A 15812-nucleotide genomic window follows, 5' to 3' on the forward strand; every position below is an offset into this window, starting at 1 on the left:
AGTCTTTCTTTGAGCCCCATTCTATTACAAGAGAGCTGCTTTTTAGATCAATTCATATTTCCATAATCCACACTGCTGTTTCTCCCTCTTCTCCCCAGGGTGGACTAACCCCTACATCCAGAACTATGGCTTACAACTGTCATTAAGACCTATAACAATAACAAGATAACAAAGGAGCTTGTAGAGATGAGACTAGCTGGTACCATATGCTGATCAAGTTCAAAAATTTTAACTCATAGAAAAGCTCTATAAAACAAAACCAGCACAATCCTGACAATAAGTATGTTTCATGTCGCCACCTGTCTCAAAAAACAGCAAGAAAAAAAATCCTTATTTTAAAACATCAGAAATCTTTGTATTATGGGGAAAAGCTGCTCTAATATAAATGGTTTATTGTGTGTTTTGGAATGAGTAAAGGAAAGAATAAAAATGGCTTAGATTGTATCTTAGAGCATTTTAAATCCTGAATGTTAAAGAGGTCTCAGTGGCCTCTTATTCATTTAAAATGTTTAGAGCAACTAACTGCTCTATAACAAATTTTCTAAAATACAAAGCAAATCTTTACCATATATAACCCGACGTATCAACTTGCTCACATTTGTTGAATGTTTTAGAATGCTCATTAATATGTTGCTATTCCGTTAGCTGCAATTTGTGCATGAAGGAACAGCATATGTTACACGCACTGGAGTTCTTAATTATTCTAGAGTTCCGCTTTGCTTAACAAAAAGTATATGCTTTTCAGCCATAAAAGAAGTTGGAGTATCAGCCAAATCACAAATCATGATCTACATTAACCTGAACAGGGCTTACTAGGAAGCTATAGTCTGAATTGGACCATCCATCTCCCTGGAAGTTGCAGAAGACTTGAAACTCCTAAAGATCCCTAACTATGCAGAAAAGAAAAACTCTTAAAGGGTACGTGTGTACCAATATGTCTCTATGTAGCTTCACTCATCCACTGTGCTACCAAAATGCGAAGTGCTCCTTGGGAAGGCACCAGCTGCTGAATGGACCACAGTAGCCAGCTGAAAGCACAGGAGTGTCTACGTGCATTTTCTGTCAGCAGCTGGGGTCAGAAGCTTCCCTCTACTTGGCAGACTTGGAGTAACTCTGCTAGATGAAAGCACAGTTCTGCTACTGCAGAACAGCTTTGAATGTGAAACACTCAGTCTTCTCAGCAGAACCTTGCAGGGTAGGCTAGATAAAACACTTAGATCAAAATACTTTTGAGGTCAAGCATACCTGCATAAGACATTCTCTCTCAAATCTGTAATGACAGATATTCCCTCAAGTAACAACACTATAAAGGTGCACCTCATAATAGTGGCAACAATATCAAAAATCCTTCATTTATACTAGTTAACAAAATACTTTACATTTGTCATCGTTGATCCAGTAATGCATTTAAGCATGTGCTTAACCTTTCAGTACAAGGCATCCCATTAACTGCAATGAAACTTGAGTATTCCAAGGTAAACCAAGCCAGAACTCTTCATATTTTACAGGATATAGCCCTTACAGAAAACATCTTATACCAAGGGTGCTCAACCCCTGGCTTGCAGGCCAAATTGGCACATGGAGACATAACATCCTGCCCACTGGGCTCCCCACAGGTTGGAAAATTTGGGGGTAAGGGAGCAGTGGCCTACCCTCCCCAACTGCTAAATTTCCCAGCCCCTTGCGACCATTTCTGGAAAGTGGGACTGAGCTCCTGCCAAGCAGCTGTGCTGAGCTGGGCCATGGCCAGGCAACTTATCTGTGCCTTGTTCCTGTCATGAGCTGTTTCCGGGTGGCCAGGCCAGGCACAGGCTGTTGTCATTCAGCTGGGCTGACCCTAAACTATTGCTATATGGCCATTGCCAAGTAGCCAGCCTGGGCTGGGCCCCCACTATGCTGCGCTTGCATGCCAAACCCACACAGTCTGTGGGCCAGATTGGGCCAGATCTAGGCCACAGATGGACATGGCACCACCCACTTGGCCCACAAGACAAAAAAGGTTGGGCACTACTGTCTTATACCACTGAAATCAGGCTTTACTCAATTGGGTCAAAATAGAAAAGTGATTTGGGCTCAATGCTATCAATTCATCGAAGACTGCGGCTCAAAGAGCGACTGCAGTATAAAATGAAAAAGTTGTTGTAAGAAACAGGATGGCCAATACTAGAAGGAATATTATAATTCCTTTGTATAAATCAGTCACAGAATCAATGCTGATACCTCCTCTGAAATACTATGTGTATTACTAGTTATCCCACTGAATACTCTCACATAAAAAGAGCCTGAAAAGACAATTACCCACTTGAAAATAAATAAAGGAGGACATGATGAAAAAAATGTAATGAATCATCTACAGAGGACAGATCAAGAACTCCTTTTCTCACTCTCTGAACAGTGGAATCAGATGATGATCAAAATAATTAAAGGAGGACAGACTGAAAAATAAACTGAAATAATTTTGCATACAATGCATAATTAGACTGTGGAATTTATTTCTAAATGAAGTGAATCAGGCCAAGAACTCAGTGAAGATTCAAACAGGGATTAGACATATATATGAATAACAAAAGTATCCAGAGTCATTATAATCATGGGGAAGCAATATTAAAATCCAACCCTAAGAGACATACTAGGAAGAGACCTAGTGTGAGGGACAAATTACCCTACTTTGGCCTACTGCTGGGTTTTTAACAACTCCCTTTTATGCTTCTGGTATCAGCCACTGCAGGAGACAGAGCACTCACAGACTAGATGGGCCTAAAGTCTTATTCATTATGAAAACCCCAAGGTCTGAAAATGGGCAGGAGTGAAGAATCTAGCTTTCTTTTAATACTTCCCATCCAGTTAATTTTAGAAGCCATTTGAATAAACAGCAAAAGGATTTTTTCCTGAGATGGATTTTCTTATTTTATTAATTTCTCCTATATATGTAAAAATACAAATATTCAAAGTTGTGAGTAATATCAATATCTGAAATGTTTTTAAAAAACCACATTCTACATCATCCTCTTGGTATTTGGCAGAATAGCAACAATAAACACTTGTCAACTCTTTAATTACTGCATCCGTGACATAAGCAATGTAAACACTACCATTATTTGTCTCACAAAAAAAAATAAAGCAATGCTGTTGTTTCTAATACTCCTACAGGAAACAGAACTGTAAGTCCCAGAGTGGCCTGCAGGAAGCTCTTCCTTCGCCAGGAGGAACTGTAATGTTCTGAGGCTATGGATGAAGAACTTACAGTAATTCTTAGAGTTTAAGAGACATCCAGGACTAAAGCTGCTTTGGGAGAAGTTAGGTGTGAAAACCTGGTCACATAGAAGTCAGCAGGAGATTTACCACTGATTTCAACAGAACCAGACAGTAGCCAGTACCTGCAAAATTACTAGGGCTCAAGGCTAACTATACCACAACATTAAAAAAATATCCTATTTTTTTCCTGTGACAGGCACATTTTTTCACTTGTTGGTTTTCATTTTTCTAAGCTATTGCATTTTTCAAGAATTAGTGGGGGGGGGCACTTTTTCTGAAAAGTATGTTTTATTTAAAGTAGTAATTTTTAATGTATTTTCTATAGGTTTTTTTTATTTAAAAATGAGCTTCGGATAAAAGCAAAACTGAAATTAAGTTCTACCCTAGCTATAAATTACCTTGTAAATATTTTACATATATAACATTTAAAATTTAATGCAGAACAAAATTATAGTGATTAAGATTCTGTTGGCAAAAACAGGACAAAATCTGTAATCCTTTGTCCATTCAATTTAATACTCATTTTATACATTAAAAGTGCTGGTATATATGTTCAAACTACAAATCCACAATATAGTATTTTCTGATTATTTGCTGTATTTACATCAATATGAGTTTGTAGAGGTAATCAGACAAACTGAGATGGCCCCACTCAGTTCAAGTATCCACAGGCTGTTTCTGGTCATTGCAGTATGTGCTCAGGTCCACTCTAAATGGTCTATTATGCTTAATTGCTGGACTTGGGCCAGCATATAGAAGGAGAGACTGGTGAAAGCTTCATTTTCAAGGGTGGTGCTGAGCAGCAGGAGACAATATACACATGCCCCAAGTCCCTGGGGCTTGATCCACTTCACTGAGTTTAATAATATGTTTCCAATGATTTTTTAATATTATTTATTCTTTATTGTCCCAGTGTTCCACTTACAGTTTCAGACTTTGCATGAAAGAAGACTAAAACTTGGCTTTTTCATATGAAAACTGACATTTTTCCATTTCAGGTCTTTTACACAAAATACTCATTTCCCCACATTTCGGGGAAAATGAGCCAAAATGAACACTGGAAGTTACTTTTGCTTTTGCTTTGTAGATTAGCTATAGCCATTGCATCTCTGCGTGTTACCACCTACTCTTCAGTGGGCCTCCTCCGCTAATCATATTTTACCAGCAGCTGCTCACTGAGTAACCTTTAACATACTAATTAAGAGCCCTTTCACACATCATTTTTGACCCACTTTGAGTGACCTCTCCTTAAAACATCAGAATTTAAATTAGAATGGAGACAACTATTCTTACCTAAGAAAAATATTATCAAAACTTGCAGGATGTATGGTTACGAAGAAATCGTGGAACACTTTGTTCATATTCCATTTATTATGACCTTAGAAGCTGCAGATCTTTTTCACTATTACTACTCCCTAGCCAGATATCCCACATTTTGTATGTGTATACATATGCCCTTAATCATAAGACACCGTACACCTATCTTTATAGAACCTTGCATTATTGATTTCAACCCATTTCTCTAATTTAACAAGATTTACAAGAATATTTCCAAGTATCTACTGGGGTGACACTATGGATGAAGAACTAACTTGACTCAATGTGGATATATAAGAGAGCAAAACAAGGTGTTCATTCTCATTTTTTCTATGAAATGTGATTATTTAAATTCCCTTTATACCTATAAAATGGTTTTGGAAGAATAACAGACCTAAACAAAAGCAAAATATACCAGGACACTTAAAAATAAAATATTCTATCTAAAACAGAATAACTAATTAAATAAACGTATTATTCATGTATTAAGTACTGACATATTCCTTTAAATATAGTGGACTAAGCTTACCTATGAGAATAAATTATAGTAAAAAAAACTAGTGCTTCGATGTCTGCATAGTCAGCAGGTTTATCCCATCATCTGTTATGTGCAAAACATCTGTTTTACAAAGCAAAGAACTACTGTAATACATTTCTAAAGCAATATAACATTTAAGCCAACTATGTTGGCAACATAATTCATAAAGGTTCTGGTTCTAAAAGTAGACAACACGCTGTTTAAGGTTTGGATTTACTACAAAAATTCTTAACTAAGATTAATTATAAAGCTGTGTTTAAAAATGCATCTTGTTTTAAAGCTTAACCATCATAAAAAATAATTACATTTTTAAGAAAACCTCATAAAATGCATTATTTAAAAAAAAATTACAAATATGAAATCAATGAAGAATAATGCTGTATGCTGAATATTTCTTCAAAACTACTATTGCATATTCCTGTCACAAAATACATTCTAATTACCAATCCATCAATTGGTGAAGACTTCCTCACTGATATCATTAGCATCTGCCTTTCTACAGTTGAATAGGAGGGCGTTTTTATTATTATTCTAACATAAAAAAAGTTCAATCTCATGTTTCCAACCTGGTCTCCAAAGTCCTCCGGGAACTTCCATAGTACCACTGGATCTGTAAATAATTGACAGACAGCATTAATCAGAGGCAAAGGAACACAGTATTACAGTCAGAGTACATTAATATTAAAGAGAGGGTCAGCTTAGCTTCAAGCTTTCAGGCAAGTATAAAAATGTTTCTCAAAACTAAGGAAGATGCTGGATTATTAAAAAGTCTCTTATTTCATATTTATGAAACCACATATGTGTTTTTACATAAAAACAGTAAGTTACAACATACTCGAATATTTTCACATTTAAATTTTCTTTTTAACCTTTGCATACTTCCATTTTTTGTTTGTTTGCATTGTTAAGGAATCAATCTAATATTCAAATTTTCAGTTCAGTTAAGGCATTGAGTGACAAAAGCCATTTTACAATCCATGCAACACAGGCAATGTGACTACTGCTGATAAAATGAAAAGTTAAAATCTACCTACAGCAAACAGAATTTTCAGTAACTCCTGATTTTCTATTTTAATATTTTTCATATTTTTCCTTTCTGGCTCTTTCAAAAATCAGCAATTTCTTTTTTCTTACAACTTTAATCTTTTCTACATTGCTAATTAAATAAAATAAATAGATTATTTTAGTTATCACAACTACTTAAACTACAAAATAGAAAACTAAGTATTTCACATACTTGTCTACAACAAACATTATAAAACTCCTAACTTTCATATCAAAACAGGGTCAAACAACTCCTTACCCCTTTAAGTCGTTAAACCTCGCAATGAGATACAGTTGATAATCTATGATACCAAAGTTTAGTCACAAACATTAATTAAGCTATATGATACCCACATGAGGCAGACATGGCAAATACTACCATGTTTTTAGAGATGAGGAAATAGAAGCACAAATGTTTTGCCAAAGTCAGCAAGTGAATCAACACCAGTTCTAGGATTAGGACCAAAATTCTCTCTGCCCTACCAGTATGCTCTAAGACTGGGCTGGAACAAAATATTTGAACCAACTATGAGACTGAACCAAAAGCCTAAATACCAGAGGGCAACATGACAGATTGGAAATCTCACAAGTAAGATCCAAGAAACCCCTCACAACTGCTGAGATCCTGACCTTCTCCATAGTTAAGATTACTGGAACATGCTCAGAGCTCCACTTCTTGCATCAGTGCCTGGCTGGCAATGTCTGACCACTCCAAAGGCTCCCAACCATCGCTTTCTTCACTACTTAAGTTAGCCAACTACCATCCTGTCGTTTCAGGATATTAGCAGTGATTGTATTTCTTCTACTTTTATGTATGTCATGCTTTAGGGCAGGGTTCAGCAACATTTTTTGGGCTAAGTGCCAAAATACCCCGTAACCTCGACTTGGAAGATGTTGGCATGCCAGCAGCAGGTGGCAGGGGAGACACAAGGTGGCCGATCCTCGTTGTGGCAATGTAACCCAGGCCCCTTCCCCACCATGCTCCCAAAGGCACACATGTGTGCCTTGGAGAGCATGGTGGGGAAGGGGTCAGGGATGCATTGCCCCCAGACCCTTCTCTGCTGTGTTCCCACAGGCGCGCATGCAGCTTCCACTAGCAACAAGCCAGGGCAGTTGGAGGGACTCCTGTTCTGGAGCGATACAAGCTGTTTCTTCCCTCCTTTTCCTCTCTGATGCTGTTGCTCTCAGGTCTGTCTTGCCAAAAAAGCTCCAGGCTTCTCCCATCCCTTTTGTTCTGGAACTTGGGCTGCAGGGGGGAATTGCAAGGGAGCCAGGAAGGGAGCAGGGCATGGCAGCAAGACCCAGAGTTGTGTGCAAGGGAAACAGCCACCCCTCCACTCAGGAGTGGGGCCACCAAGCAGGGCAGGGGAAGGCTCCTGCTGCCCTGTACCTCCAGGTGTGGAGTCTGTGCCCCTCAGCCCTGCTGGGGGTGGGGAGGGTGTGCGTGTGTGCGTACATGTGCATGTGATCAGGGACAGTTGTGAATGGGGCATACAACTCGCTCCTAGCCCCCAGGGGCAAGGACTGTACCGGGGCAGAACCCAATGATACCTGTCTCCCACCTGCCCACCCCTGCAAGAATGCATGCAGGCACACACATGGACAGAGGCACATATAAGCACATGCCTCCCTACCCTCCTGGTAGGTGCCAGAAGCCCAGCACAGAGCAGCACCTGCAGCAGGACCTAGGGCAGAGAGAAGAGGGCAGGGGTGAGAGTTAGGCATTTACCCTGCTAAAAGCCTCAACCCCCACCACACTCCATCACTGGCTGCAGTCCTGGGAGCCAGAGCCAGAATTGCTGCTGCTGCTGCTGCAGCTGGCGCCTCCCACACAGGCAAAAGAGAAGAGTGAAGAGCGCCAGCTGCATTGCCCCAGGCCCCTTCTCTGTTGTCTGTCCCAAGGCGCATGTGCAGCCACCACCGTCACGGAGCTAGGCTGGGTCTCCAGACCCTGATACACCAGTTGCAGCCTCCTGGCTGCCTGCCACAGCCAGTCCAGGCTCTGGACAGCTGCTGCCTGCCACAGAGCCCAGGCTGCTTGCAGCAGGGCTTGTAGCCTCCCTGCCACCTGCTGCAAGCATCCCAGGCTCTGTGGCCAGAGGCAGCTGCCCACAGCCCAGGCCAGATGTGGCATGCTGAACAAAATGGTCTCATGTGCCATGCTCTGGCATACATGCCAGGTTTGCTGACTCTTGCTTTAGGGTGTTCTTGGTGTTTCTAATACTGTGATTTATAGACGTGACTGTTTGAAATAATGATATTGGGGACTCCTTGGGTAACTACATGCCTGGTAATGCAGAGGACTGGATTCCATGACCCCAGAGACTCCTTCTAGTCCTGTGCTCTTTTCCCTTTTTAGAGCTCTTTGAATCTTCTCAGTTAATTTTCCCTATAAATAGTTCCAAGCCGTGTCTCTGCCACTGCCCTGAGGTCTCCAAAGCAGAATCAGAATGAAATACACACCATTCCAATCTACATAAATCACTATGGAAAACTATGGAAAAAAAGAATTTGTAGATATGTTCACAAAAAAAATCCACTCTTAAATCCAATAATAGACAGGCCCACTTTTCCAAGAATATTCAGATGCCCACTTTTTGATTTTGAAGAGCTGTGAATACAGCTATTCACATGCAACACAGAATATTTATATTGGACACTCATCCAATATTTATTACTGAGCTTTTGCGAGTGAGTTGGCTAAACAAACAAAAGGAAAGAGAAAATATTTTTTTCTTGACCACAAGCAACAATGAGGGTAGAGCAATGGAAGGCACCAGCCTATGGTTTATGACATATTCTGCCTATTATTATTATTCTAACATAAAAAAATAAATTCAATCTCATGTTTCTAACCTGGTCTCCAAAATCCTACAAAAACTTCCATAATACCACCAGATCTGTAAATAATTGACAACCTTGGAACATACAGGAAGATGTTGATGGCTAGTTAAGGCTATAGGATTCAAGTTAAGGCTAGAGGGTTCAAGACCCATACTGCACCAGGCCACATATTTATATAAAGTAATAAAAAAAGTCACCTATACGTAACTGGAGTGGTCAAAGGGAAATAGTAGGGTTGGCGTGTTGTGGTAGTGCAGGAAAGATGCGAGAAGTAAGGGTTTTTTTTAGTGATATCATTTATTGGGCCAACTATATAAAACTTTGAGATGACAACCTTGTTCCTCCAAATCAATTCGTCCAATAAAACACACCACCAAAAAAAAACACCTTGCATTTTGCCTTTATCAATAATGTTGCAGTTATCCACTTTAATATTTAAACTATAATAAAGAGTCTTGCCTATCAACCCGCTCCTGGGAAAATGATGGCCACTGCTATGAACCTGTGCTCCAGCAAACCAAGGGAGTTGACGAGAAAGCAAAGTTTAAAAAATGAAGGAATCTCATACTCTGAGACTTCCACCTATTCAATGAGCTCAATCCCATTCACACCCAAGGCAGTTTCATTCTCAAGCCATCTGGGGCTTAAAGGTCAGAAAAAAACTTCAATTCCACCCAGAAGCCCATAGTTCTAATCTATACAGGCTTTCACACTGCTCTCATCACGGGAGTATCCAAGTGCCTTCCAGAAGTCTTAACGTCACTGAACAGGAATAAGCTATCTTGGTAATGTTTGGCATACTGAATATTTTATAGCATCCTCAATAACATAAGAAAAAGCTATTGGGTTTTCTTTGTTTTACCCTTTGCATTACAGTAACGCTTAAGCAGCCCGATTCAAGTTTATTTCCCAGCACTTTCCATTTTAAAAATAAAGCTGGTTAATAACTTTCTAAATTCAAATTAAAATTGGATTTATTTTTGCTATTAGTAAGTACAACCCTCAACCGTATGCACATCTTTACACTTTCAAAGAAATAAACAGTCTCTCTCTGAATAGAAGTTTTGTCATAATAGTAAAATCTGTACCTATTGAAAAATCATATTTCATCCTGCCAAACTGTATTTACAGTTCTTAAATTATTCGTCAGAAACCATTCTACTAGGAATAAAGCAAAAAGTAGATCTTTATTATTTATTAACTGCTTTTTTCCTTTAGTCACTAAAGGATGACCCATTCACCTCTAGAAAATAATGTAACAATGGATTTAAATGGCACTATGGCACAATATCCCACATCTAGCAAGCTACAAATCCATGAAATTTTTCAAGCTTCCACCTAATTAATCTTACAACTACAGATTAGAATATTTGTCTCTCTCTGTTGTTACTTTAAATTAATTTTATACCACTGTCCTGTCTATTTTATTTTCATCAACAAGTTCCAACAACTAAGTGAACCACAATCACTGGATTATAATTTAGTGAACTACAGGCATACTGCAGCTTGATTTTTTTCTGTTTTTATTTATTTCAATTTAAAAAACACAAAATGAAATAAGTATGCTTATCCATGAGCTTTAAGTGTAGTGACGTAATTAAAATGATATAGTCCAAACCAGCAACAGTATATCATTGGCCTCCTGAAAACAAAAAACAGATGAATAAGAAAACATTTCCATCTCACTTTAAACCAAAACACCCAGCACTCCACCTTCCGAAACAAGAAAAAACCCTACATCTCTCAGCCTTCTCCACTGTTCCAAACTGGGCTTTCCAAGATTATAACTACTACTCTTCAGCTCACTGTTTTTATAGACATTTGCAGTAGTTATTTCTTAACAGAAACCCTATATTACTTGTTCCTTGGTAGAAACTTTACTAGTTTTTCCTCTGTTTTACTTGCTTCGCTGAAACTAAACAGCAACAGCCAAAAAACTTCTCTATCTGCATTTTATGATAATCATCTGAATCACTGTTTTCAAAAAAAGATTATGTATGTTTCTGCTTTTGGAATTACACTGCATTTGACACATCTTTGTGGCAACTTCTCACAAGTGCTGCAGAGGAAGAAACAAAAGAGCACTGAATTTTGAAATAAAAAGAGAAAGTATAATCCGATTCTCCAACTTCATGCACTTTATCTTCAGATTCACAAAGACCCAATTTTCTTTTCCCTGAGGATTACTTTCCAGATACCCCATCTGATCTGGCAATGTTAGGTCAATTTTATGCTGATTTTATGGGTGAGAGGATGAGAATCACTCACAGAAATAGCTGTTGCCATAGTTGGCTGAAACACTGAGTTTTTCTTAGTTTTCTACTTCCAACAGACATCTTAGAACATATCCTGTCTCAATTTTCAGTGCGTGTACTGATGACAAAAATCCCTAAATTGTGAACACACACTCTCTCTCTTCCATACATACATATATGTATGTATATACGTGTGGCTTCCTTTCATGTTTACTGAATGGGGTAGATACTTCTTATGAAAGTACATGCTCAGTGACATGTCAACAATATTTTACAATTCAAAATGTTAAACATCCGATTAGGAGGGGAAAGACTTAAGATTTGAAAACATGCTTCATATACATACTATGAGAAAACAGTTCATAAGAGCTTGCAGTAAGTTACAAGATAAAAACTCCAGTTTAAGGATGAGTAATCATTCTTTACACTGAATAGAATGTTATTAATTTATATGAACATTTTCCTGGAGTGACACTTTTAGTTCAGTGTAACTTGAGCAATAGTGTAGGCTGGGGAAAAACGCATTTAGCTGATTGTCATAATCCGATTATGTACAGAAAATTTTGACAAGAAAAATCTGCTATGATAATACTCTAGCTAGTAGAAAAATGTTTCATTTTAAACCTTACTAGACACTGTGTTTTGTTTTTTTTTAAATGAGTTCCAAACTTGATTTTAACAAGTAATTGATGAGAAACAATGTATTTGTTTTAGGTTGGACACTGTAAAGTCATTACAAAATTATATTTTAAAATATTCCCGTTAACTATCACATCCACCATGAAAATGTTTACAGCATTGAACTACATTCTGAAAATTGTTGGCTGCTCACGTTGAAAAAAATCTCACTTGTAGCAGTAGGCTGAACTATACCGAAGGCACATTTTTAAAAAGAGCTGATTTCTTCCTTATGCTTCAGAAATAAATATCGTATGAAGTGACATGGAGACCTCAAGAATAATAAGGGGGAGAAATGCTGCATTCATGCAAAGTAAAGAAAAAAGAACAGCAATTCAGACAATAGAAGCCCACTCAATTAAGCCCTAGTCATTCAAACTTCTATATGTCTGTATATCACAAAAGTAAATTCCACATCTTTACAAATGTTTAAAGACCTTAAACAAATGTTAAGGTTTATGTTAACAGAGTCAGCTATTTTATGTCTTGTAAGTTGCTTAGCTGAAACGCAAATAATTAAAGTAACTATCTATGTACTGTGGTAGATGTGTCATTCAGTAGCTTCAAGCAGAGCTCTCTTAAGGCAGTAATTTTTGTTGTCCAAGTGACAATACTTTCAGCTACACGAGACATGAGTATTGTCAATTTTAAGCATTCGTAAGTAACAGGAATTTGCCCACTGTCAATTAAATAAGCAGAGAAGTGCTAAACAGACAATCCTCTGATTGGCTGCCCTCTTCGTTTACCTGTCTTCTGGATTTAGAAAAGTCAACCAGACCTGCTGCTGCATAAAACAGGATGAGGAGTCTCTCCCCTTTCAAAAGCTGAGAGAATGTGGGGATGGGTGGGGAGGAGGGAGTAATAGCGGGAATGGGTATTATGGGCAGAAAGAGCATGGTTTTATTTGGCCTAATAAGATATCCACAAAAATCCTTGCCTCTTACATAGTTCCTGGACCATCACGGCTACATCACTCTGACACTACAGAAAGAGTTAAGTAACTCAGAACCCTACTGCCTCCTGCCTTCTGCCCTCTTGAGAAAAACAGGTCTCCTTCTCTCTGCTCCTCTTCATATTTCCTCCTCTTACCCCTTTCCTGTAAAACGACAATACAGGGAGCAAAAATATGCATTGAACAAGGTAGAGGCAAAGAGATTGTTTCTCAGAACTAAAAAAGGCACAAGGTGGATGCAGGGTTCAGATGCCTAATTACTAGGTGTAAGAGTACCAAGGCAAACTTCTGTCACTCGTGGTAAATGCGAACATGTTGGCAACATTGATCATATTATGCAAGTTATGGAGTGGGTGTGGGAGGTCCAACAATCAGAAGACATAACCACAATGACTTGATTTGAAATTAACTTTTACTTTTGAACTACGGCCATGATTTGGGGGAAGTCTAATGCAAAATCTTTGAAATGTGGGGGCTGTCAATACTAGAACACAAATTATACTGTTTCAAGAAGTATACGATCTATAGAGACAAAAGGTGAGGGCGTTACATACCCCACAGCATGATATTACATCAGATTACTGCCTCCCACAAACTGATGATGTGAGAGAGGTGTTAATGAGAAGTTGAAAGGTCACCATTTTACTGGAGGTGATTAACATTGGTGGGCCATATAAAGTAGTTTAAATGATAAATTTACACTGGACAAGCTGGCCAGGCTGTATACTCCTGGCTAGCAGAAAAGCAATAGTACAGTTTGGAAGGGTAATTTGCATAAATGAAAGGGCTGCACCTCTTTTGATCTGGGTCAAACCCCAAAGCAATCAGGGCCACAACAAAAGAGACATCTATTTACAGTCATATTCTAGCATGTACTATTTTGGAGTACTTCCTCCATTTTCAGAGCACTTCAAAGAGCATGTATGGCTGGACACCTTATATGGTTCACCTTCTGAAACGCTTCTAAGCTTCTGGAACACATCACGTGATACCTGTCCAAACCCAAAAAAGAGCAATGTTTTTTCAGTGCCATAAGTGGCACTCCTTCGTTGACCACAGAAGCACAAATTTTCAGAGAATACTGGGAAAATGGTCAGGGTCCTTATGTAACTAAACACAGGTTGGAGGCTATGCAACAGGCATCAAACAGCTTTAAAAGATGTGTTTTAAGAAATGGAATCAGTATTTTTTGTACATGATCACTTGGGAGACCAATGTTCCATGTTAGTTTTCAATCTGCTCTTTACCAGTGAAGCACAAAATATAAATGCTATTGGGAAAAGAGCAAGAATGGAAGAAAGGGCAAGAATGGTTGGTAATTGCTCAGAACACACTCTCCTTGAGTAATGTAAAGACTCATTTCAACCACTTTTTTAGAACAGTGGTGCTCAAATTTTTGGTTCTTTCAGCTAGATGAGGGCCCTGCACACTGGGATCAGCTGTCCAATGCAACGCACAGGGCCCAGGGCCCTCCATTTATCTGGGAACCTGGCAGACAGAAGTAATGCTATTGCTTCCCCACCTCAAATTTCTGGACTCATGGGCTAGGGACAGACATTTAAAAAGCCTGAGCCTCAATTGATTCAATCTTTGCAGATTAGTTTAACCTGCAAAGCTTGAACTGATTTGGCAGTGGATAGACATTCCCTTTTCATTCTAGAAATGCAAGCACATGCCTGCAGTGGCTCAAGCTAGAAGCTGGGGGGCACTAGAGAAGCCCTCCCGCTACTTCACAGAGCTGAGCTAAGGAGATCATAGTCAGGCCCCAGCAAGATGCTACGATTATCCCCCCCTTCCAAGCTCCTGAGCAGCCCAGAAGGGAATGTTTATCACCTCTAACTCAGTGTTTATCAGTCCATTAAGAAAACAAAGCCTCTCTCCAAGCTCTTCTTAAACAGCTTTTCCAAGGAAGGACATTAAGCTACCTGTTGATTAGCTCCAAATAGCTTGTCTGCCTTCATTGTGTCCCACAGTACAGACTGTAGCCAGAGTGTGGTCTGCTAGTTAATGCTGACATGTCTGAGTAAGGCAGAGGGGCGGGGTGGAATAATCTCTGCTTAGCAAGGAGAAGCCAGGCAGACATTCTGTGCCTGCAAGTCTCTGCCAAAGCTCCAGCCAGGGAACAGAGGGGAGGAGCCAGCCCTGCTGTGGAGAAGACAGTCCCGCCCAACCCAGAAAACATGCTGGGATGCTGGGGGAGTCTTAAACCAGCAAAGGGTCTAGGACAGACATTGCATAAACTGGTTTGACCCAAATCAGTTAAGTCTGATACTACATTCAACCAGGTTTATCTCAAACTGGTTTCAGCCATTTTCAAACTGGTTTATGTGCACTAAACATCTGTTCTGTTAAAGGTTTAAACAAGTTGCTGATCATGTAAACTGGTTTATGAGTGATGTTTGTCCCTAGCTATGGGGAGCCCTGCAGTCCAGACAATGGTTTGCTGTGAGCTGGATCTGGCCCACAGGCTGGAGTTGAGCACCCCTGATTTAAAAGATTTGTGGAGAACATAATACAAGGAACCAGCTTTTATAACCTCACTAACAAGCAACCCTCGTTTTTTCAGAACATAATATGGTAAGGATGGTTGAGGCTTAAAACCTTGCTTGGCAGTATTTTACAGCTGCTTGCATGTACAATAGGTGACAGAAGTGAATAGGGAGAGAATCTTCCTCTAGGTAACGTAATACAGGAAGTCGCTGAAGGACAAGGGAGACATTTGATAGAGCACTGTGTAATGCTTCTTCAGAAAAATGTGGGTATTTTTTTGAGGTATAATAAAAACTGAGAACAAGAAGAAAGGGAATAGCGGAGCTCTAGACTGTGACTTAGAGCTTGAGGTTGCCAGTTTTCTTTTTTAATTCTTTAAGTGAAAGGCATAAAATTGACATACTACATAAATCTACTAATTTGTCTCGAGAGCAAGCTA

At 39.1% G+C, this 15812-nt stretch overlaps 1 protein-coding gene across 3 annotated transcripts in view; it reads right to left on the reverse strand.

Moving 5' to 3' along the window:
* The window catches only part of DENND1B (DENN domain containing 1B), a 290895-nt gene that overhangs the window by 191168 nt on the left and 83915 nt on the right, over positions 1-15812 (reverse strand). For all 3 annotated transcript variants that reach the window (XM_019491193.2, XM_014602934.3, XM_059728432.1), the window contains exon 3: positions 5677-5720. In XM_019491193.2, the coding sequence (XP_019346738.1) occupies positions 5677-5720 (44 nt within the window). The remainder of the gene's footprint in view (positions 1-5676; positions 5721-15812) is intronic.

Source organism: Alligator mississippiensis, chromosome 5 (assembly GCF_030867095.1).
Source record: "Alligator mississippiensis isolate rAllMis1 chromosome 5, rAllMis1, whole genome shotgun sequence".
NCBI classification, from domain to species: domain Eukaryota; kingdom Metazoa; phylum Chordata; order Crocodylia; family Alligatoridae; genus Alligator; species Alligator mississippiensis.